At 41.7% G+C, this 23,466-nt stretch overlaps 1 protein-coding gene across 2 annotated transcripts in view; it reads right to left on the bottom strand.

Annotated features, from left to right (window-relative positions):
• Positions 1–23,466, bottom strand: part of CRACD (capping protein inhibiting regulator of actin dynamics) — a 209,351-nt gene that overhangs the window by 26,446 nt on the left and 159,439 nt on the right. Inside the window, exons 5-7 of one of the 2 annotated variants that reach the window (XM_070757216.1) lie at positions 9,935–10,099; positions 7,515–7,583; positions 2,426–2,608 (exon numbers count right to left, since the gene is read on the bottom strand). In XM_070757216.1, the coding sequence (XP_070613317.1) occupies positions 2,426–2,608; positions 7,515–7,583; positions 9,935–10,099 (417 nt within the window). The remainder of the gene's footprint in view (positions 1–2,425; positions 2,609–7,514; positions 7,584–9,934; positions 10,100–23,466) is intronic. The other variant, XM_070757217.1, reaches the window with a different exon arrangement.

Genomic DNA, 23,466 nt, shown 5'->3' with positions numbered 1-23,466 from the left:
AGAGGACTTTGGACTGGACTGGATTGAAATATAAAGAGACTATATGGATCTGTGATTTAATTAAAAAAATTGTGAAGTTTGTGACATTAACTTGACAATATGGAGGCGTGTGTTTATGAAGAACTGACTGGGATGTTAAAATACATTTATGAAGATTTTAAAAATTATTTTTTGGCCTTTGGAAGTGGAAAGAAAACAGAAAACAAGCTGGAATATAATGAACACTTAGAATTAGCAATGGTGGGAAATGAAGAAAAAGAAGAACAAGATTACAAAGATAAAAGAGAACTGGGGAGAAAAAAGAGATGGATGAGATTTACAGTGATGAGAAATGAAAAGGAAATTGAAAATAAAAGACAGATTGATGATTATATCAGGATTTATAATGACTACACTGGGATTTACAGTGACAAGAAAAAAGCCGGAGGGGAATATTCATATCAGAAGATGCAATTTAAAAATGAGGGTAGTAATAGTGAGAAGATACTAAGAGGAATTGAGAGCAGACCTACACAAATAATATATTCAAAAGGAAGAAAAGGAGTTGGAGAGAAAAGAAGTTTTGAGTAGTTCAGAGAACTGACAATTACCACCTCTGTCTGGTCCCATCTATTCAAAAGGAATAGTTTCCTCCTGAGTTCCAGCTGATTGGCTGGGGTTTTTTTTGTTGCCCTGCACAGGAGAACGGAGCTGGAGAGCAGGTTAGTGGGGTGGGGAGAGAATGGAGATTTTGCAGTATGCTTCGCCCAGGAGTGGGGACAGAATGGGGATTTTGCAGTATTCTTACCCTGACATGCCCACCAAGCCACACCCACAGAACCGGTAGCAAAAAACTTGAATCCTGCCACTGAATTAGTATTACTTAGTACAAGCAAATGAGGTTTGCTCCCTCTTTATCTATAGCAGTGATGGCGAACCTATGGCATGGGTGGCACATGTGGCACACAGAGCCATATCTGCTGGCACGTGAGCCGCTGCCCTAATTTAGCTCCAACTTGTAAGTGTCTGCCGGTCAGCTGATTTTTGGCTAGCACAGAGGCTCTGGGAAAGTGTTTTTGGCTTCCAGAGAGCCTCCAGGGGGATAGGGGAGGGTGTTTTTATTTTCCCCCGGCTCCAGGAAAGCCTTTGGAGCCTGGGGAGGGTGAAACAAGAGCCTACTGGGCCCACCAGAAGTTGGGAAACAGACCATTTCCAGCCCACAGAAGGCTCTGGGGAAGCAGGGGAAGCTGTTTTTGCCCTCCCCAGGCATTGAATTATGGGTGTGGGCACTTGCGCATGCGCAATAGCATATGTACATACTTTTTCAGCACCTGAGGGAAAAAAGGTTCGCCATCACTGATCTATAGTAACTTGTCTTACCAGTATAAGAGGGAAAGTAGAGCTATGTCCTTTTCTCCTTGATAGCTCCTTGATTAGGAAATTGTTTTATGTTACGATTGTTTGTCTGGTGTTAATACAGTGGTACCTTGTGATACGAACTTCGGCTGGCCAGGAAGGACGTCTTTGTGACGTCAAAGCTCCACCCATGGAATTCCCTATTGGGATTCCCGAACTCCTTTCCAGCCTCCCGACCGGCCCGTCAGCTCCGCGGCTCTTTTAAAAAGCTAACAGCCGGGCGGCGAGGCTTCTCGGCGTCCTCCTGAACCCGAACGCCGACCCCAAACATTTGCCGAACTTCCAGGATGTTCGGCAAAAGTTCGGGTTTGGCGTTCGGGTTCAGGAGGATGCCCAGAAGCCCCCCGGCTGTTTCAAAAGGTGACAGCCGGGCGGCGGGGCTTCTCGGCGGCCACCCGAATCCGAACTTTTGCCGAACTTCCGGTTTCGGCATTGGGAGAACGCTGAGAAGTGCCTGGCTGTTTCAAAAGGTGACAGCTGGGCGGTGGCGTTTTTTTTTTCTTGCACACATTAATTCGTTTTACATTGATTCCTATGGGAAACAATGTTTCGTCTTACGAACTTTTCACTTTACGAACCACCTTCCAGCACCAATTAAGTTCGTAAGATGAGGTATTACTGTACCTGCTTATCTGAGTGTTGGTTGCTGTAAAGAATGTCTTTTTGTTTCCTCTTTAGCTTTTTTATTCTCTCTTTTAAATGGTGTGTAAATATCATTTATCTCTACGGTATGTACATTTTTGAAGTCTATGTACACTTCTTTTACAGATGACTAGGGAAAAAAAGATACATGTTGAATGCAGGTCAGTCAATAAAATAGTGGAACCTGACAGTTATGACTTTATTTCTGAGAAATGATCATCAGTGTCAGTGAATCTCCCAAATGATAGGAGGTAGATCCCATCCATGGATACCAGCTGAAGTGTAATACTGAAAGATTCAAAGGTTACCTAATGTGCTTAGAATAGATAGCTCTGTGTCTTACAATCAGCAGGTAAAATTCAGACCTCCGTAGAAATCAGTTCAATACCTTTGACAATCTGTGCTTTTTGGAAACTCTCTGATTCTTTGGCCTGACTGAGAGTTTGTGCTTCGCTGCACTGTTGTCCAGACAAGAAGTGGCTAAAGGGATGGCATCAAGGTTGACAGTTTCGATGGTTCCAGAAGGAGAATGGTGTCTTTTTGGCCGAGATGACACTTTGACAGGCGTCACCTAGAGAAATCCCAAGAAAAAGGGAAAAAATGATGGAAACAAACGAGATCCTGTATTTAAAGCAAAACAAATTCCAAATCCAGTAACCGTTCTGGACATGAATTCAAAACAGGTTCAAGAGTTCCTTTTATAACTTTCCTTCTTTATTTTTGTAGCTTCCTGTGCCCCCAAATGGCTTCAAGAACTCTCAGAGAGAATGCTAACGACCAGATGAGGGAAAAGAATACAGTGTTCCCTTGATTTTCACGGGTTCGAACTTCGCGAAAAGTCTATATCACGGTTTTTCAAAAACATGAATTAAAAAATACTTCGCGGGTTTTTTCCCTATACCATGGTTTTCCCCGTCCGATGACGTCATATGTCATCACCAAACTTTCGTCTGCTTTTAATAAATATTTTTTAAATAAACTTTAATAAATAAACATGGTGAGTAATAATCTAAATGGTTGCTAAGGGAATGGAAAATTGCAATTTAGGGGTTTAAAGTGTTAAGGGAAGGTTTGTGATACTGTTCATAGTCAAAAATAGTGTATTTACTTCCGCATCTCTACTTCGCGGAAATTCAACTTTTGCAGGCAGTCTCGGAACGCATCCCCCGCAAAAAGCGAGGGAACACAGTATACCGGTAAATTCTTCCATCCCCCACTATTCAGAACTAAAGAAGCTTCTTGAATGAGAAGCAAAACATCTTCAAAGAAAAGACAAAAAAAGTCCAATTGCCTTTTGAAAAGGCACCTTTGGGACAAACATGACTTGGATGAGTGAGAATCTCCAGAGACATTAATTAACTCCATAATTTGAGAGAGGGCACCTTTTCTCCCCCTCAGCACCACCCTGTTGTGGTTAGCTCTGGCCCAGCTCCTGCCCCAAGGAATGTGGAGGTGGGTGAGACATCCACATGCCGCAGGTCTGTTTTGCTCCCAGTAGAATCTGCCGATGAAGTCTCCTCTGACCAAGGAAGCGTGAGTGACAGAGAAGAGGGGAGTTTGGCAGACAGCCCAGGAGGAGATCAGTCATCTGTATCATCCCTGGATTCTGAACAAGAATTAATGACACATCCACGCATGCATAGAGTGATGCATAGGAGACAACAACTGAAGGATTATTACAAGAGAAAATGAGGCCACCTGTGGTTGGGTGGGGCTGCTGTAATTAGTGCTACAGATAAAAGTGCAGCCTGGTGTTTTAGCCTCATGGCAGTTTATCTGATTCATTGTTTCATCAAGATCGTGGGTTTTGCTCTTCAGGATTGTGTGTGTAGACTCTCTGGACTTTAGAATTGGACTTAATTTCCCAGTTATTGGGTGAGCAATTGGACTGCATTTAACCTGTGCCTTGTGTGTTCCAGAAAATTCCTTTGACATTTAAAAAGGGAGCTGTTTATGTTTTTCTGATTATAAAAACTTTTGGGTTTTCCTTTTATCGTGTGGTGTGTGTCTTCCTGGACTAATTACCCTGTAATTGTGGGTGGTTGAGACACGCCGGCAGAACACACCCAATATATTTTTTTTTCTGAGCTCTCTAGTTCAAGACTCATTGCAACCAGGAAGGGGTTGCCGCTCCTGCTCCTTGCAGCTCTGCCTCTCCGGCATGAACACGTGTGTGTCCGAGTGAGATTTCCCTTTTGTGTATGCACAGAAAGCAAAATTTCATGAGGGATACACCCGCATGCAAGATTTTGGTGATATTTTTGCTTCCGTGCATGCACAGAAAGAAGAATTCATCAAAATCACACATGTGTGTGCATCCTCTCATGAGATTTTGCTTCCTGCGCATGCAAAATCTTGCTCAGATGCACATGCATACATGCCGGAGACGTGAAGATGTGCGTGCAGCTCAATTTTCGCTACTGGTAAGATGGCATTGACCATACCGGTAGAAACCCGCTACCGATTGTAACTACCATATTTTTGGGTGTATAAGACGCACCTTTTGCCTCTCTAAAAGAGGCTGATAATTAAGGTGCATCTTATACTCTGAATGTAGCTTTTTTCTCCAGCCCTAACTAGCTGCTAACAATCTTCTCAGCTCTTACCTTGCAGGCTCTTTCATTGTATCTCTCTGCTAAGAATGTTTTCCAAGCCCTAAATCTTTGCAGGATTTTTTTAATTACTGTAACTTGCTCTGAGTAAGTTTCTTTCCAGCCCTAACCAGGTGCTAATGATGTTCCAAGCTCTTACCTGCTTGCAAGCTCTTTCATTATTACTCTCTGCAAAGAATGTTTTCCAAGCCTTAAGCCTTTGCAGGGTTTTTTCCATTGCTCTATTTGCTGAGACAGTTTCTTTCCAGGTGCTAATGATGTTCCCAGCTCTTACTGGCTCGCAAGCTCTTTCATTGTTATTCTCTCTCAGAATAAAATAAATAAATAAGCCCTTAACCAGGGGATAAAATAATGTGCTGAAGCTGACCAGGCTAAGGATACTAGCCAGATGAATACCTGGAAAGCAGATTCTTTTCCCTATTTTTCTCCCCCAAAACTAATATATTTCGTTGCGTCTTATATTCTGAAAAATATTGTAAAAATATATTGGCACAAAATTCATTTTTAGCTGAACAAACTTTCAAGAGACGTTCCTTGGATACCAACAAATTGCTTTGTCATTGTGAGTTAACGTCTTCTAAAAACCTTCTTCGGTGATCTTCCACCCACTGAAACAACAGCATGGGGAGTTGATTGGAGACCTTTCCCATCATAAACGCCTACCCCTGCCACTGCACACGTAAGAGCCGGTACCAGGCAAGTATTTCTTTGGCTTTCGCAACAGCAAATGTATGACAAAGTGCCCCCCTTGAACATTCCCCCGTTAACAAAACCATGTGACAAAAATCTCTTCCGATGGTAGCTTTTCCTACGAATGATGTTCCCATATTTATGCCTTATTAGTGAAGTTCTGAACAAAGCTGGGGAGAATCTTTAAGCAGACACAATCGATTATTAAAGTTGCTTTCCCAAAAAATTCTGCATTACATCCTGAACAAAAGTTTACATTTTAGTAATCCAGGAAGTACAGTGGAACCCCGACATAAGAGCTGCTCTACTTAAGAGCAACTCGAGATAAGAGCTGGGAGGGGAGAGATATTTTTGTTCTACTTACAAGCCCAAATTCGAGATACAAGCGCCAAGGAGCTGTCTCCTGAAGCCAAACGCTAACTTCCGCGTTCGGCTTCAGGAGACAGCTGCGAAGCGGCGCGCGTGTTTTAAAAGGTTGCAGCCGGCCTGGGGGGCTCGGGGGGGGTGCTTGCAGCTTTCTTTCTTGCTCTTTTTCTTTCTCTCTTTTACCTTCCCTTCCTCTATTTCTTCTTTTCTTTCTCCTTCCCACCTTCTTCCCTCCCTCCCTCCTTTCACTCATTCCTCTCTTACTCTCCCCTTTCATAAGTTTCCTTGCTTCCTTCCTCTGTTCCTGTCCCTTCCCCCTTTCTTTCTTTCTTTCTTTCTTGCTCTTTTTCTTTCTCTCTTTTACCTTCCCTTCCTCTATTTCTTCTTTTCTTTCTCCTTCCCACCTTCTTCCCTCCCTCCCTCCCTTCACTCATTCCTCTCTTACTCTCCCCTTTCATAAGTTTCCTTGCTTCCTTCCTCTGTTCCTGTCCCTTCCCTCTTTCCTTCCTTCCTTCCCACCCTCCGTCCATTCATTCACCCATTCCTCTCTTGATCGCTTAAAGCCGGTCCCTGGTGCAAAAAGGGTTGGGGACCTCTGTCCTACAGGATTGGGTGGCAGAGAAGTTGAACATATGTAAATTTAAAAGTTTAAGAAAGTTTACAAGTTAAGTGAAAGAAACTTCATTATTCATTTATATGTACATGTACATTTCTTCATTAAAAACATGTCTTTCTGCATAATTTAGACTAACTTTGTGAGTTTTTTGAGGGCTGGAACCAATTAAAATTATTTACATTAATTCCTATGGGGAAAAGTCGTTCGAGATAAGAGCTGCTCGACTTAAGAGCCCAGGTCCGGAACGAATTAAACTCGTATCTCGAGGTACCACTGTATAGCTATTATCTGCTAGTGATGATGTTCGTCCATCGTGTTAGAAAAGGACCTTCACATCTAACAGATTGTTGTTGTTAGCCGCCCTGAGTCTACGGAGAGGGACGGCATACAAATCTAATAAACAAACAAACAAACAAGCAAACAAATAAATTGTACTGTAGGTGCTTCATCACTGAAAGATTTTAAGAAAAGACTGGCCAGCCACCTGTTCAGTCTGAAAGCAGTGGTGGCACCCAGTGAAGGGCTACCAACATTTTTACTACCACACTGTGGGCGTGGCTTATGCAGGACGCCCTACATTTTCTTTCAACATCTTTCAGTGCAAATTGGGTGCTCTTGGGTGGAGTTCCATTTTTGCTACCCCACTGTGTGTCCCCCCTGTCTGAGCAGTAGCCCACCCCTGATGGCGCCTAAGGCGCCACTGAGAAACAGCTTGGGTGCATGACAGACCTCGGTCACTGCTGGTTCCAGTGACCCAGGCGATCAAATTACTAATGGTTCTATAGAACCAGCCTGAACCGGCAGGAGTCCCTCTCTGGCTGAGCCCATCCTAGAAATAAAGATGCTAAAAGACAGCAGTTTGCTTTGTGGCGTGCCAACTTTTCATTTTGAAAGACTGGATGGGAGGATGGTTAAAATAACTCAAAACAATGAAAAACTAATTTTGTTTTTCAATTTTGCCAGGTGGTGCAAATAAACCGACTGGAACCAATAGAAGGTCAACAGGCACAAGCGATAAATATCATAACATTTAAAGCCATACATGGTTTTATCTCAGCAGCTACAACTCCAGGTTCAGAGGTAGAGGTCTGAGCTGCCCATTAAAAAATGTGATTAGACATTTGGTGCAATTTGTTGTAATATTAGAAGTGGCCCCTAAGAAATAAGTGCCACTAATGTTTTATTTCTGTTACCTTTTCATCTCTGTCCTGACTTCTTTCGCCCAGACCTGCGGGACTTAAGGAATCTGGCATCACAACTGACTAGGAAAAAATATATATAAATATCATACAAAACTATTGCAACTTCCGATATATTGTAGATTCATATTTTCTAGAAGCACCAAATGCCTTTATATTATAGTCAAAAGAAGATCCCATTACAATGTTTTGTTGTAATACCTAATCTAATTCCATTTCAATTTGTTGGACAAATTGAATAAACAAATTTGCTCCCTTCTTTTCCAGTTATTTAAAACCATGAAAGAAGAAGCTGGATGGCAAGCCTAAAAGAATGGATGTTTTTCTAGTTTTCCTCCCTTTACCTTTGATACAGCTATGAAAAAACAACACGAAAAAGCTTATTTTTTAAAAAAACCTATGAATTTAGTAAGAGTTTAATGAAGGTTATTCATAAATGCATGCACTACTTATGTATAAGGGAGTGGGTCAATTGTGTGTTATAAATCCAAATATTCTCATGTTTTTTAAAAAAATGATTGGATCAATTGAGTGTGCACTGTAATCCAAATGTTCTCACCTTTCTTTCTTTCTTTTTTTAATGTGTCCAGTCCTACTAAAAAGTCAAGCTAGAGGCAAAATATGCATTCATTTTGTCTCCTTTATTAAAAGCCTCTTCCCATTTTGGATGCTGTTAAGCAATATATACACAGTCCTTATGCACCAAAGCATATGCACCAAAGATAAATTCCTTGTGTGTCCAATCACACTTGGCCAATAAAGAATTCTATTCTATTTATTCTATTCTACTCCAATGTCGTCTGGAGAAGAACATTCCTAAAAGACCTTTTAAAAAGGTTTCTGCAGTAGGAAGCATTTGATCTTCATCAAAAGTCAAGAAACTTGGAGTTTTGGTGCAATTATCCTTTGGCAATCATTTACCCGAGGGATGGGGTATATAAATCACAGGCCACACATGGTGTGCCAGTCCTATTTTTTGTGGCCCCAGAAGACTTCTGTAACCATCCCACCAAACCAAAACAAAGGCACCCAAAGGTAACTGAACTTTCAGATTTTTCTTTGAAGACATTTCGCTGGACGAGCTTCAGAGCTGCAGAAGCTCCTTGGATGAGAAGCAAAATGTTTTCAAAGAAAAATCAGAAAGTCCATCTGCCTCTTGAAAAAAAAGCACTGTTGGGACAACCATGACCTGGATGATGGAGAAGCTCCACAGACAAAACAAGGCACATATTTTGCTCATAAGTGTCACTAGCAATACTCTTTGTGATCCTAAGAAATAGGAAAAGGCTTTAAAGATGAGATTAGGGAACAAAGGACCAAAGAGTTGTCAATCCCTGGTTAAAGCCTTGTATTTTCTATCCTTGTTTCAGTTATTGATAAGAGTCAATAGATTAGAATCTTTGCTTTGCTCCAGGATATTTTGCTGAAATTAGGTACAACAATTCTTCCTTTCTACATAAGCAACCCAACCATGCAATTTCTCCAACCCTTGGCAAAGCAATAGGACCAGGAGTAGATCCTAGAAAAAGATGGGTTTGACTTTACCCTCAGGAATTGCACGCATGGCTTTATGTGCTCGTCTCCATCTAGAGCAGTGATGGCAAACCTATGGTACGGGTGCCACAGGTGGCATGGGGAGCCATATCTGCTAGCACGCGAGCCGTTGCCCTAGTTCAGCTCCAACGTACACGTGTGTACTGGCCAACTAATTTTTGGATCGCACAGAGGCTCTGGGTGGGTGTTTTGGGGTCCCAGAGAGCCTCCGGATGGATGGGGGAGGGCGTTTGTACCTTCCTCTGCCTCCAGGGAAGCATTTGGAGCCTGGGAAGGGCAAAACACAAGCCTACTAGGGCCACCAGATATTGGGAAACAGGCCGTTTCCAGCCTCCAGAGGGCCTCCAGGGAACAGGGGAAGCTGTTTTCGCCCTCCCGAGGCAGTGACTTATGGGTGTCAGTGCTCACACATGCACGATAGTGGGCGCGCACGCTCTTTCAGAACCCAAGGGAAAAAAGGTTCGCCATCACTGATCTAGAGCTTCCCTTAGCCTTTGAATCCAAAAGACTACACTGTTAAAACAATATGTTGTCATAGTTAGTGGGTACACAGCTTTGAATTGTAAAGAATTAACTGCACTAGTCAAAAAACCAGACCCCCTTGAATCAGATTTCATGATTTGCAGAGACTCCCAGTGCCTGAAGGAACAGGAGGCTGTACTTCAAGTATATAAAGTTGTGCACTTAGGGAATACGGTGGCTCAGTGGCTAAGAGGCTGAGCTTGTCGATCAGGAAGTCTCCCAAATACTGGATTTCTTTGCGATACATAATTCATCATCCTTGAATGATGTCATTGAACATCTTCTATAAATGTTCGTTTTGAAGACTGGTAATTGGCCCTTCACTGTCAATTACTTACTTTGTGGTGGTTCTCTGGAAGGACCACATCTGGTGGCATCACCGTCTCCATGGGGTTATTCAGCAACACATCTGCTTCCAAACTTCCACTAGCTTCCCCGGGTGTTTTTACAGATACTGTCATTTGTGAGGGTTGGCCAAATTTAATATTCTTGGCCAACTGTTGCTGAAAATCAAAATACAATTGTATATTAGAAAGAGGGAAGCAGGGACAGTGCGTTCTTAATTCGATAGCTTGGGTTTAGTAATCAAGGGCATTCATGCAGGGGGCAAGGATGTCAGGATGGCACCTATGCCAAGTTGACCCTGAGCCGTGGTGGTGCAGTGGTTAGAATGCGGTATTGCAAACTAATTCTGACAACGGCCAGCAGTTCGATTCTGAACCGGCTCAAGGTTGACTCAGACTTCCATCCTTCCGAGGTCAGTAAAATGAGGAGCCAGATTGTTGGGGGCAATAGGCTGACTTTGTAAAACCACTTAAGAGAGGGTTGCAAAACACTGTGAAGTGGCATATAAGTCTAAGTGGCACTGCTATTGCTATAACTAAGTCATAAGAGCCGCATTCCGTTTTAAAGAAGTTTTGTAAGGATCACATATGTAAAAAACAACTACAGATTGAGATACACAATAACACTGCCCCTTTAACACATAGACATTTCTATTAGGGGATGAGATATAAATATTAAAATATTGGGTGAAAGAGAAAGCAATTTCTACAAAAAGGAAAATAAAATGGGGCTCAACTATCCATACAGCCTTATCAATATCAAGAGGCTACTCTAGGTTTAAAACATATATATATATACAGTGTTCCCTCGATTTTCGCGGGGGATGCGTTCCGAGACTGCCCGCGAAAGTCGAATTTCCACGAAGTAGAGATGTGGAAGTAAATACACCATTTTTGGCTATGAACAGTATCACAAACCATCCCTTAACACTTTAAACCCCTAAATTACCATTTCCCATTCCCTTAACAACCATTTACTCATCATTATTACTGGTACTCACCGTTGAATAAGACACTTAGTGATCCTGGTATTTATAAACATAATTATTTATTAACAATAATTATTATTTTTTGTTATTTATTTGCAAAAATTATTAGTTTGGCGTATGATGTCATCGGGCAGGAAAAACCGTGGTATAGAAAAAAACCCGCGAAGTATTTTTTAATTAATATTTTTTGAAAAACCGTGGTATAGGCTATTCGCGAAGTTCGAACCCGCGAAAATCGAGGGAACACTTTATAGCCTTTTATAGAAGGAAGGCAGCTCAGGTCTCGCTGTGTTTGCCCTAGAACAAGGACAGAAGCACCAGCCTGAAGATGACGGGTGGGACCTCATTGAAACGTCGCCAAGGGAAGAAACCCGAATATACCAAGACCGCCATACCTGTACCCGTGAAAATATACATGGGTATATACTGCTCAAAAAAATAAAGGGAACACTCAAATAACATATCCTAGATCTGAATGAATGAAATATTTTCATTTAATACTTCGTTCTGTACAAACTTGAATGTGAACAACAGCATGTGAAATTGATTGTCAATCAGTGTTGCTTCCTAAGTGGACAGTTTGATTTCATAGAAGTTTGATTTACTTGGAGTTATATTGTGTTGTTTAAATGTTCCCTTAATTTTTTTGAGCAATATTCCAATTATCTTGAATTTTCATTTTAAAATACTACAGAGAATCTTACAAAAGTGGGAGAGTGGGGAATTTTTTTTTTGAATTGATCAAGTTAGGTTTCAACTTTCCCCAACTTTCACAAAAGGGCATTGCAAAAGTCTTGCGAGATTAGGGATTTTTAACAATATGGGACATGTATTTTGCCTTTTTTTTGGTCTCCGAGCTAGAGTTTGAGGATGCAGACAGGCAGCTAAGCTTGAATCACAAATTGCAGCTCAGCTGGTACTTTACAAATGGGCTGTCTGTCATTCCATGTTCTTCAAGCAATGTCCACCCTTTCACTCTTTGTCCAGCCTTCCTAATGTGGTACCCATACCTGATACTGATACATTGGCGTTTAACTCTCAGCATCTCAAAAGTAAGAGAACATCTCTAAGAGGCTCTACAACTACACCCTGCTTCCCTGAGAGCATCTTTTCCTTCTTTCTCTGCCATTTGACCTATTCATGGATATTGTCCCTCAGGCATGGGCAGTGAAGGGTTGCTCATCTTCGGCACTACTGGAGCACCCTCCTCGGCCGTTACGGGTGTGCAGGCACAAGATTCAGCCTCTGCGCATGCGCGGCAAGCGAAATCTCAAGCGGGGGCGTGGTGGGGGCGTTAGGAACACTCTCCCATTTTGGGTTTCTGTTACCTTCCCTGCTGGTTCAGAAGTGTTTGTGTGTGTGTCGTGTCAGAAGTTACATCCGGGTACTGACCTTCTGCACATGCGCGGAAGCCTTTGCACATGCGCAGAGGGTTATTTGCCAGCCACTTTCAAGCAGCAGCGACCAGGGAAACGGTTCAGGGGTGTGGCAAGCCAGTCTTCACTACTGGTTCAGTGACTGTGGCCAAATTTCCACCACCGGTTCACACAAACCGGTCCGAACGGTAGGAACCCACCACTGTTGTCCCTACATTTTCTCCTTCTTCTTGTTTTATAGAAAACAACCTCTTCTTCCTAAGAATGAATTGACAATGTTCCCATTAACAGGGGGAAATGGGCAGAAATATGACTTGCATTTCATGTTTCTCTATATTTAATGTAAGATTGAGCCTATTGGATCTTGTCTACAAACATGTGAGTATAGATGTTTCTTCATCTTATATTATTTATTTATTTATTCAATTTTTTTATGCCGCCCTTCTTCTTAGACTCAGGACGGCTTGCAACATGTTAGCAATAGCACTTTTTAACAGAGCCAGCATATTGTCCCCACAATCCAGGTCCTCACTTTACCCGTCTCGGAAGGATGGAAGGCTGAGTCAACCTTGAGCCGGTGATGAGATTTGAACCGCTGACCTGCAGATCTATAATCAGCTTTAGTGGCCTGCAGTATTGCACTCTACCTGCTGCACCACCTCGGCTCATTATGCCATAGGCCAGAGATGGCAAACCTATGGACACATGCCACAGGTGGCACACGGAGCTATATATGTGGGCACGTGAGGTGTTGCCCTATGTTACAAACTAATTCAACTCCTATCATCAAACGATGCCTTAAACACTACACACCATAACTAGACACAAAAACATTTTTTTCCCGAATGCCATCACTCTGGTAAAGAAATAATTCCCTCAATATTGTCAAACTATTTCCTAAGTATGCACTACTAGTAATATTCTCATCGTTCCCATCACCCATTCTCCTCTCACTAATGACTGTATCTTTGTTGCTTGTATCCTTACAATTTATATTGACTGGTTCCTAATATGATTTGATTGCTTATATGTACCCGGATTATCATTAAGTGTTGTACCTTATGATTTTTGACAACAATAACAAGAACAACAACAGCAGCAACAACAGCAACAACAACAACAACAACAATAATAATAATAATAATTTATTAGATTTGTATGCCGCCCCTCTCTGCAGACTCAGGACAAACTTTTCTTTTCTATTATGTGCACTGAGAACATATGCACCAAGACAAATTCCTTGTGTGTCCAATCACATTTGGCCAATAAAATTCTATTCTATTCTATTCTATTCTATTCCAATCCAATCTGTTCCGTTCCATTCCATTCCATTCCAATCTATTCCATTCTATTCCATTCTATTCCATTCTATTCCATTCTATTCCATTCTATTCCATTCTAATCTATTCCATTCCATTCCAATCTATTCCATTCCATTCCATTCCAATCCATTCCATTCTATTCCATTCTATTCCATTCTAATCTATTCCATTCCATTCCAATCTATTCCATTCCATTCCAATCCATTCCATTCTATTCCATTCTATTCCATTCTATTCCATTCTATTCCATTCTATTCCATTCTATTCCATTCTAATCCATTCCATTCTAATCCATTCCAACGTATTCCAATCTATTCTATTCTATTCCAATCTATTCTTATCTATTCTATTCTATTCCAATCTATTCTATTCTATTCTATCCTATTCTTTTATTCTATCTCCAGCACACATGTGCATGCTGGCCAGCTGATTTCAGCCTTCTTTCCAGCCGTTTTTGCTCTCTCCAGGCTTCAGGAAAGCCTCCTGAACCCTGGGGGTGGTGAAAAATGACCCAATGGGACAACCGGAAGTTAGTCTGTGAACTTCCGATTGCCCATTTTTCTCTCTTCCCAGGCTCTACCAGACGTCTGGAGGCTTCAGTGAGGCCTGTACGCATGCGAGTGGGAGGGCAGCTTGGGGTTGTGTGCACGCATAGGTGGAGGGCATTGCATTATGGCATATCATGCGCGCTCACACCCTTTTGGCACCCAGGCCAAAAAAGGTTTGGCATCCCTGCCATAAGCATTGCCAGTCACTGTGCATAGAGATCTTCAGTTATCTTTCGGTACTTAAGAGGACGCGCTTCCCTAGCCATTATTTTTATAAAGGAATGAACAGGTGAACATACACTCTTTATAAGAATTAAACTGTCTTAGAATACATTGAATCCCTATCTTCAAATTGCTAGCTGAATCAAGCCCAGCTGGGAGAGGAGACACTGCCAATTATTTTTATTTTCTAAATTGCAGGGAAATTTCCCGCAAGGTCTCATCTTGCTGTTTGTCATCTGATGTGAGATAACACATAGGAAATGAACACTCAAATGGAAGAGTAAATAATCTCACGGGTTTTTCAAAACAGAAGCATTCTCCTAAGCAGAGGAAAACAAGATGCACAATGAAAAAAATTATACAAAATTACAATAATGACTTCCATTAAGCAAAAGTTTCGAAATGCTTCCTGATAGATTTAACCCTCAAACGCGGTCTGACAAATAACAAAGCAGATTTAATTGTGTGTGTATGCATGATGAGCTGAGCTCCTGATGACAGCATCCGTGAACTCTTCCCTACAGAGCTGAATAATTGATCTGACAATTTCTTTTCCCAAATTTTTCTTTTTTTATTTTTACACTTCTTCCATAACCTTGAAATTACCAAATAATCCTAAAATTTGAAAATCTATAATCGATTTAACTACTTAATTAAGAGCGAAGAATCCTTTGTTCTATTTATGTAGGTTGATATTATATACTAGAAGGATAAATTGACAGTGGTGATAGACTAAATTTTCTGATTGAATATAGTTAATTACCAGTTTTAAAGGTGGGTATCTAAAAATTAGAAAGAATGGAAGCAGTTTAAATGAAAAATCCTTTATGATTGATTATTATGTTATAAATGAGATCACTTTAGGTGTATTTGGAAAATATACTATGTTGAGACTTGAAGAACTAAATGATTTGGAATAAGATCGTTAAAGTAATGAAGACTGATACGAAAAGCATAATGGTAATTTAAGAAAACTATACAAATGAGTATTGCTTTCTATGGGGCGTTTGGTTATGATAAAATGGGAGGGGGGGACTAAGCAAATATGGCTTAAAATTAAAAGACATGAAAAAGAGTAACTATCTTGGTAAACTAAGCTAATAGCAGCTAAATGGGGGTGGGTGGGTGGTGTTTAAAATTAATTGGTAGATATTCCAGAAGACAATATATATATATATATATATATTTGTTTTCGTAGATTTTCACGGGTACAGGTATGACGGTCTTGGCATATTCGGGTTTCTTCCCGTGTAGGATTCAGAAATTTCTGGCGACGTTTCGACGAGGTCCCACTCATCATCTTCAGGCTAAAGATGACGAGTGGGACCTCGTCGAAATGTCACCAGAAATTTCTGAATCCTATATATATATATATTAGAAGCATAATAATTTCATGAAAATGTACCTGTAATAAATGTCTTATATATTAAGAATATATGAATGATTGATTAAAAAGTGTATAAATATAAGCATGCATTTACAATACTGTAACATTTAAAGATATATGGATTAATGTATGAATTGTTGAAAAAAAGAAAGTTTACTAAAAGAAATTACCAAGTAATCCTCAATTTGTGCAATACTGTAACTAACTCTGCTGAGTTTTGGAGATCAATCAAGGTTGACGAGAAGCAGAGGATGACAGCACTAGCATTATCTAATTGCAAGAAATTCTAAACAGCTCCACTTTGGACCTTGCATAAACTCTTTGATATTTAGAGTACTTTCAGATTTTATCTTATATGTATTTAAGATTCACGTGAAAAGATATAAACTCCGATAACCACAGCTGTCCCTGCTATTTTGACATTTCTTTTTCTCTACATGCAAAACCTGTTACAACTGGCATATTGTGTTGATTACGAAAAAATAAAATAATACACTAATATGCCTCAAAAATGCAAATTGTCACTTTGGGACAGTCCAGGGCTGAAATGATTAAGGAAAAACATAGTGAAGTACAGTGGTACCTCATGATACGAACTTAATTGGTTCCAGGAGGAGGTTCGTAAGGTGAAAAGTTCATAAGACGAAACAATGTTTCCCATAGGAATCAATGTAAAAGCAAATAATGCCTGCAAATCCTTCAGGAAAATCCCAAACTTTAGAAGGAAGGCGAACAGAGGGCAGGGAGGAGCAGCTAAAGGGGGCGGGTGGAAGAAGCAAGGCTAGGCTAAAGGGTGAGTGGGAAGGAAGAAAGGCAAGGGGGGCACCCCTCCCTTTTCTTTCTTCAAAAGACACCCTTTCAGTGCCTGTGCAAGCACACTGTTCTCCTACTTTTTTAAATGCAAACTCTTTCCCCCTCCAAGCCGCCCCTCCCTTTTCTTTCTTCAAAAGACACCCTTTCAGTGCCTGTGCAAGCACACTGTTCTCCTACTTTTTAAAATGCAAACTCTTTCCCCCTCCAAGCCGCCCCTCTCTTTTCTTTCTTCAAAAGACACCCTTTCAGTGCCTGCGCAAGCACGCTGTTCTCCTACTTTTTTAAATGCAAACTCTTTCCCCCTCCAAGCCGCCCCTCCCTTTTCTTTCTTCAAAAAAGGGGGGGGAAACAAACCCCTTCATCCCAGCAGCAGCGGCTTGGGTTCGTAAGGTAAAAATAGTTCGGAAGAAGAGGCAAAAAAATCTTAAACACCGGATTTGTATCTCAAAAAGTTCGTTAGAAGAGGCGTTCGTAAGATGAGGTACCACTGTACTTATGCAGGCTGTATGCCGTAGTATCACATACTAATTTTCCAATCGATTTTTTAAACTTGGGGTGTTTTTCTAAATTTATCTGTCTTAACATATAAAATCAGTATATTGACATCTCCAAGAATCTCAGTATTTCTTCTCTTTTTCTCTTGGTCGGAGAAAGGTAGTGTAACTTTCAGAAAAGGTAGCTTCTTTTCTCAAGATAACATTTTTTTCGGAGATGTTCCTTGTTGTTTCATAAAAGTCCTTTATGAAGTATTTGCAGTAATGGGCTGCTACCCCCCGGGGGGGACGAACTCAGAGGGGGTAGTAAGTTTACACACTATTTATTGAATACTTAATAGGTTTTTTGATTGTCTTTCCTTCTCAAGTATCTTAGTATAATCCTTAATTATTTTTAAAATAGGAAATAATTAAATGGTATGTTTTTACCCATAAACTGCTTTAATCATTTTAATCATTATCTAGAACTGAACTTTTATAGCAATGAAAGAAAATTGAGCTACTTGCCTAATCTGTTATCATACTGAACCTTGTTGGTTCAGTACAAAACATTAAAATGTTACTGTGCTCCTCAACAAATAACACTGTCTATCATTTGTCCTTTTTGTGGCTATTCAAATAGTGTGACTTAATCAACTGAAAAAGAGTCCAAGCACCTATTCAAAAACTTATCTTAGTTGGTAAGCCATTCCCACCCAGTCACATGACCTTTAAGCCACCCCAGTCACATAATTGTCAAGCCACTCCTACCTGGTCACATGACCATCAAGTGACACCCACAAAATAAGCCACACCCATAAAGTGGCAGCAATGTATGTATGTATGTATGTACGTACGTACGTATGTATATATACAGTGTTCCCTCGATTTTTGCAGGGGATGTGTTCCGAGACCGCCCGCAAAACTCGAATTTCCGCGAAGTAGAGATGCGGAAGTAAATACACTATTTTTGGCTATGAACAGTATCCCAAGCCTTCTCTTAACACTTTAAACCCCTAAATTACAATTTCCCATTCCCTTAGCAACCATTTAGATTATTACTCACCATGTTTATTTATTAAAGTTTATTTAAAAAAATGTTTTTTAAAGGCAGACGAAAGTTTGGCAATGACATATGACATCATCGGGCAGGAAAAACAGTGGTATAGGGGGAAAAACCATGAAGTATTTTTTAATTAATATTTTTGAAAAACCGTGGTATAGATGTTTCGCGAAGTTCGAACCCGCGAAAATCGAGGGAACACTGTACATACAAAGGGAGAGATTGGGGAATGCTGATTTTGAGCACTGTTTTTGAGCATCTTCAGGTTCAGGCATTTCTCTGCCATCTTCAGCTCAGTCATGATGTTTTTATTCCACTGAAATCTTTGGAGGAGGTTAACCTTCAGATGGAAATCAACGTGGGCCTCCTACTTCATGTATGTTATGGGGTTGCCTGCTCAAGCACTCTGAATATCGAAAAAGGCTTCTGAATGGATCTATTGTTGGGAACAATATGGGCTTTTCAAAGGCAATTGTTCAATGCATTCCTTGGTATTAAAGAAACGTATTGTAATCTGCCAGAGTTTGAAAGGCATGAAGCCACCAAGCAAATAAACAAGCAAGCCGGAATACACTGTGTTTTTATCTGGTTTATTGAGATTTCCCTACAATAGAATATTTGCCATAGCTATCTCTTAGGGATATCTTGTATAAACATGTGATGAATGAAATATTTACGGCTATTTCGAATGCAAGTTCAGCGTCAGGTTACATTCTTTCTTCAACATTTCAGTTTTAATATACAGTGGTACTTCTACTTAAGAACTTAATACAGGCCACTGAAGCTGACTGCAGATCTGAAGGTCAGCGGTTCAAATCTCATCACCGGCTCAAGGTTGACTCAGCCTTCCATCCTTCCGAGGTGGGTAAAATGAGGACCCGGATTGTGGGGGCAATATGTTGGCTCTGTTAAAAAGTGCTATTGCTAACATGTTGTAAGCCGCCCTGAGTCTAAGGAGAAGGGCGGCATAAAAATCGAATAAATAAAATAAAATAAATAAATAATTCGTTCCGTGGCCAGGTTCTTAAGTAGAAAAGTTTGTAAGTAGAAGCAATATTTCCCATAGGAATCAATGTAATAATGCGTGCAAACCCCTTAGGAAAGAAATAAAACCTCGAATTTGGGTGGGAGGAGGAGGAGGAAGAGGAGGAGGAGGAAGACAGTCGCTGCTGAAGGAAGAAGGGGAGGTGAGGGGAATAAAAAAAATCCAAAACTTTAAGGCTTAAAAAAAAAAAGAGGCGGCAAGGAGGAGCACGCGGCTGCCATCTGGACTGCGAAAGCCTTCTTAAGCACCACCGAAAGGCTCCGGGATTAAAGGGGGAATGGCAGGAAACTGGCCAGGCCTTCGTGCCGCTCTCAAATTTCCTGGGAAATTTTTCCGGGCTCGGGTTCTTAAGTAGAAAATAATTCTTAAGAAGAGGCAAAAAAATCTTGAACATCCGATTCTTATCTAGAAAAGTTCTTAAGTAGAGGCGTTCTTAGGTAGAGGTACCACTGTATTCATTAAAAACAATTTCAGTTTCTTTTCCCTATCTCTGAGAGGTGGGATAATTTAAAATATCTTTTTTATTTCTCTCTCCAATTTGTTTTATGGTGAAATATCGTTTTAATAGAAATAACACACTCTAAATGTTAATGCGCTGCGAGGGTTTAATCATGTGTCCATGAAAGACCATGGCATTTCTGGTTGGGTTTGCTTGTAATCTGTGAGGTAAAAATAAATTTTCTGATGGTAGACAGGAAATGTCAGACACCCCACTGAGTCATTTGTCAATGCACGTCTGCGATTTACATCCGAGGCTGAAATAAGATTGGATTAGTTTTATGTACAGGCCTGTTCTGGAATATAAAGAGGTGGATTTATTGGAAGCACGTTGTGTAGGTTGGTCAAATGTTGAGATGGGGAAATGGATGGAATCATTTTTAATCTGTGAAAAGGCAGCAAGCCTATGATATGGTACACAAGGCAGCAAGTCGACCGCAATGGGAATAGTTCAGGGTGGGTTCGGAGCAATGTTCCCTCTAATTTTTTTTCAGTGTGGGCGGAAAAGTATAGTGTCTGAGCGACAGTCCCTTTGGGACTGGGCGGCATAGAAGTATGTATGTATGTATGTATGTATGTATGTATAATTAATTAATTAAAAATAAATAAATAAATAAGAAAAAAATTCCCGTTTTTTATTAAAAGAAATTAATAATAAAACAAAACCAAAATCTATTACTATTATTACTATCTTCTCCTCTTTTTCCATCCCTGTCTCCTCCCCCCTTGTGTGTGTCTGTGTGTGTGTGTGTGTGAACTCTTGAACCATTTCCAATAACAGGTGAGCTATTGGAAATGGTTCAAGAGTTCACACACACACACACACACACAAAACGGCTGGGGGGTTTTTTCTCTGTTATTATTTGGGTGCTTTTTACCATATGCTTTAAATCAAGAGTCATTTCTCTCTCTTTCTCTCTCCCCCTCTTGCTCTCTTTCTCTTTTTCTCACTTTCTCTCTCCCTCTCTTTCTATCTCTCTCCCCCTCTTGCTCTCTCTCTCTCTCTCTTTCTCTCTCGTTTTCTTTCTCTCTTTCTATTGCTTTCTTTCTCTCTCTTTCTTTCTATCTCTCTTGCTTTCTTTCTCTTCTCTCTCTTGCTATGTCTCTCTCCCCTTTCTCACTCTCTCTCTTTCTCACTTACTTTCTCTCTCCCTCTCTCTCTGTCAGTGAGGGGGCTGTGAGAGAGCTTTCTCCGAGTGCTTCAGGAATGCCTGCCCTGCCTCTACTGCAGCCCCCTTGCTGAAAGTCTGGAACGAAAGTGCTCCCAGCGAAGGGGCTGCGAGAGGGGCAGGGCGGGCATTCCCGAAGCGCACGGAGAAAGCCCTCTCTCGCAGCCCCCTGGCTGGGAGCGCTTTCGTCCCGAGAAGCCGCACCCGCCCAGAAGAAGTCGCGCCCCAAGGCAGGAGGCGGCGGAGGAGGAGAGGGGGTGGATCGGGCGGGTGGGGGGCAGGGCCGAGAGGCCAGGGGCGCGAGGGGGCCGGAGGCACCGTGGGGAAGCAGGGGCAGCCGCGGCTCCCTTTCCTCCTACTGCCGACACCTCCCCGCCCCCGCCCCCCCCACGGGCTGGCAGGGGGATGGGGAGCGTGTACTCATGGAAAAGGGTGTGCGGGGAGGTATTTTGGGGCACGCACATGTGCACGCGCGCAGCATACGGGGAACACTGGTTCGGAGCGGTTCACCTGAACCGGTAGTGACCCACTGGTGATGTCATGACGATGTCACCAAACCAGATCAGTTGGTGCTGGTCTGTGGGCACCACCATTTAAAAAAAATTCCGAAGTTTTCTTCTTCTGTGCATGTGCCGAACCCAAGTTTCTGACACTGTGCATATTCATCTGGCTAGCATCCTTAGTCTGGTCAGCTTCAGCACATTATTTTATCCCTTGGTTATGGCTTTAAAAAACCTTATTCAGAGAGAGTAACAGTGAAAGAGCTTTCAAGCCGATAAGAGCTTGAAAGGCTGAAAAGAAATATTAGAAGCAAGTTAGAGCAATGAAAAAAAAAACCTTAGGGCTTGGAAAACATTATTTGCAGAGAGAAACCATGAAAGAGCCTGCAAGGTAAGAGCTGGGAAGATCGTTAGCAGCTAGTTAGGGCTGAAAAATAGCTTAGACAAAAGCTACATTTAGAGTATAAGACCCACCCAATTTTTCAGCCTCTTTTAGGGAGAAAAACGGTGCGTCTTATACTCTGAAAAATACGGTATATGAAAGAAGAATGGGGGGCAGAAACAAGGAAGTGTGGCTAGATGGAGTTGACCCTCAAAAAAGCAGGATGAAACCCTGAAAAAATAAGGAAATAAAACTTTAAAGGAAAAAAAAGCACTGTAGAATTGGTGCTGTCTCCTGTCTCAGCTGTCTCCTGAAGCCGAACGCTAAAGCCGAACTTCCGCGTTCGGCTTCGGGAGACAGCTGCAAAGCGGCGTGGCTGTTTTAAAAGGTCACAGCCGGCCTGGGGGGCTTCCCAGCACCCCCCCGAACTCCGAACCCGGGTTCGGGGGGGTCCTGGGAAGCCCCCCAGGCCGGCTGTCACCTTTTAAAACAGCCGCGCGGCTTCCCAGCAGTCGCCGAAAGCCGTTTTTTTGTGGGGGGTTTTTTGGTTGCACGGATTAATTGACTTTACATTGTTTCCTATGGGAAACAATGTTTCGTCTTACGAACCTTTCGTCTTACGAACCTCCTCCTTGCACCAATTAAGTTCGTATCATGAGGTATTACTGTACCTTACTCCGCCAGACTTGAAATTCTTGGTTTAGACAACTTACAACTCCGTCATCTCCATTCCGACTTAATTATAGTTCATAAAATCATATACCAAAATGTCCTACCTGTTAACGACTACTTCACCTTCAACCGTAACAACACACGAGCACGAAATCGATTTAAACTAAATGTCAACCGCTCCAAACTAGACTGCAAAAAATACGACTTCAGCAACAGAGTAATCAACGCCTGGAATGCACTACCTGATTCTGTGGTTTCTACTCCTAACCCCAAAACCTTTAACCTTAGACTATCTACAATTGACCTTTCCCCCTTTCTAAGAGGTCTGTAAGGGGCGTGCCTAAGCGCACCATTGTGCCTACCGTCCCTGTCCTATTGTCTTCTTTTGTTTCTTTTTATCACTCATGCCCTCATCACCTTGAGGCTCGACTACTGTAACGCTCTCTACATGGGGCTACCTTTGAAAAGTGTTCGGAAACTTCAGGTCATGCAGAATGCAACTGCGAGAGCAATCATGGGCTTTCCCAAATATGCCCATGTTACACCAACACTCCGCAGTCGGCATTGGTTGCCAATCAGTTTCCGGTCACAATTCAAAGTGTTGGTTATGACCTATAAAGCCCTTCATGGCACCGGACCAGATTATCTCAGGGACCGCCTTCTGCTGCACGAATTCCAGCGACCAGTTAGGTCCCACAGAGTTGGTCTTCTCCAGGTCCCGTCAACTAAACAATGTCGCTTGGCGGGACCCAGGGGAAGAGCCTTCTCTGTGGCGGCCCCGGCCCTCTGGAACCAACTCCCCCCAGAGATTAGAATTTCCCCCACCCTCCTTGCCTTTCGTAAGCTTCTTAAAACCCACCTCTGCCTCCAGGCATGGGGGAACTGAGATACCCTTTCCCCCTAGGCCTTTACAATTTTATGCATGGTATGTCTGTATGTATGTTTGGTTTTATAATAAGGGTTTTTAACTGTTTTAATATTGGATTGTTATATGCTGTCTTTATTACTACTGTTGTTAGCCGCCCCGAGTCTACGGAGAGGGGTGGCATACAAATCCAATAAATAAA

The sequence above is a fragment of the Erythrolamprus reginae genome, chromosome 7, assembly GCF_031021105.1.
Source record: "Erythrolamprus reginae isolate rEryReg1 chromosome 7, rEryReg1.hap1, whole genome shotgun sequence".
NCBI lineage: Eukaryota > Metazoa > Chordata > Lepidosauria > Squamata > Dipsadidae > Erythrolamprus > Erythrolamprus reginae.
Note: the sequence above shows the minus strand (reverse complement) of the source record. Positions and strands in the feature narration are given on the sequence as shown.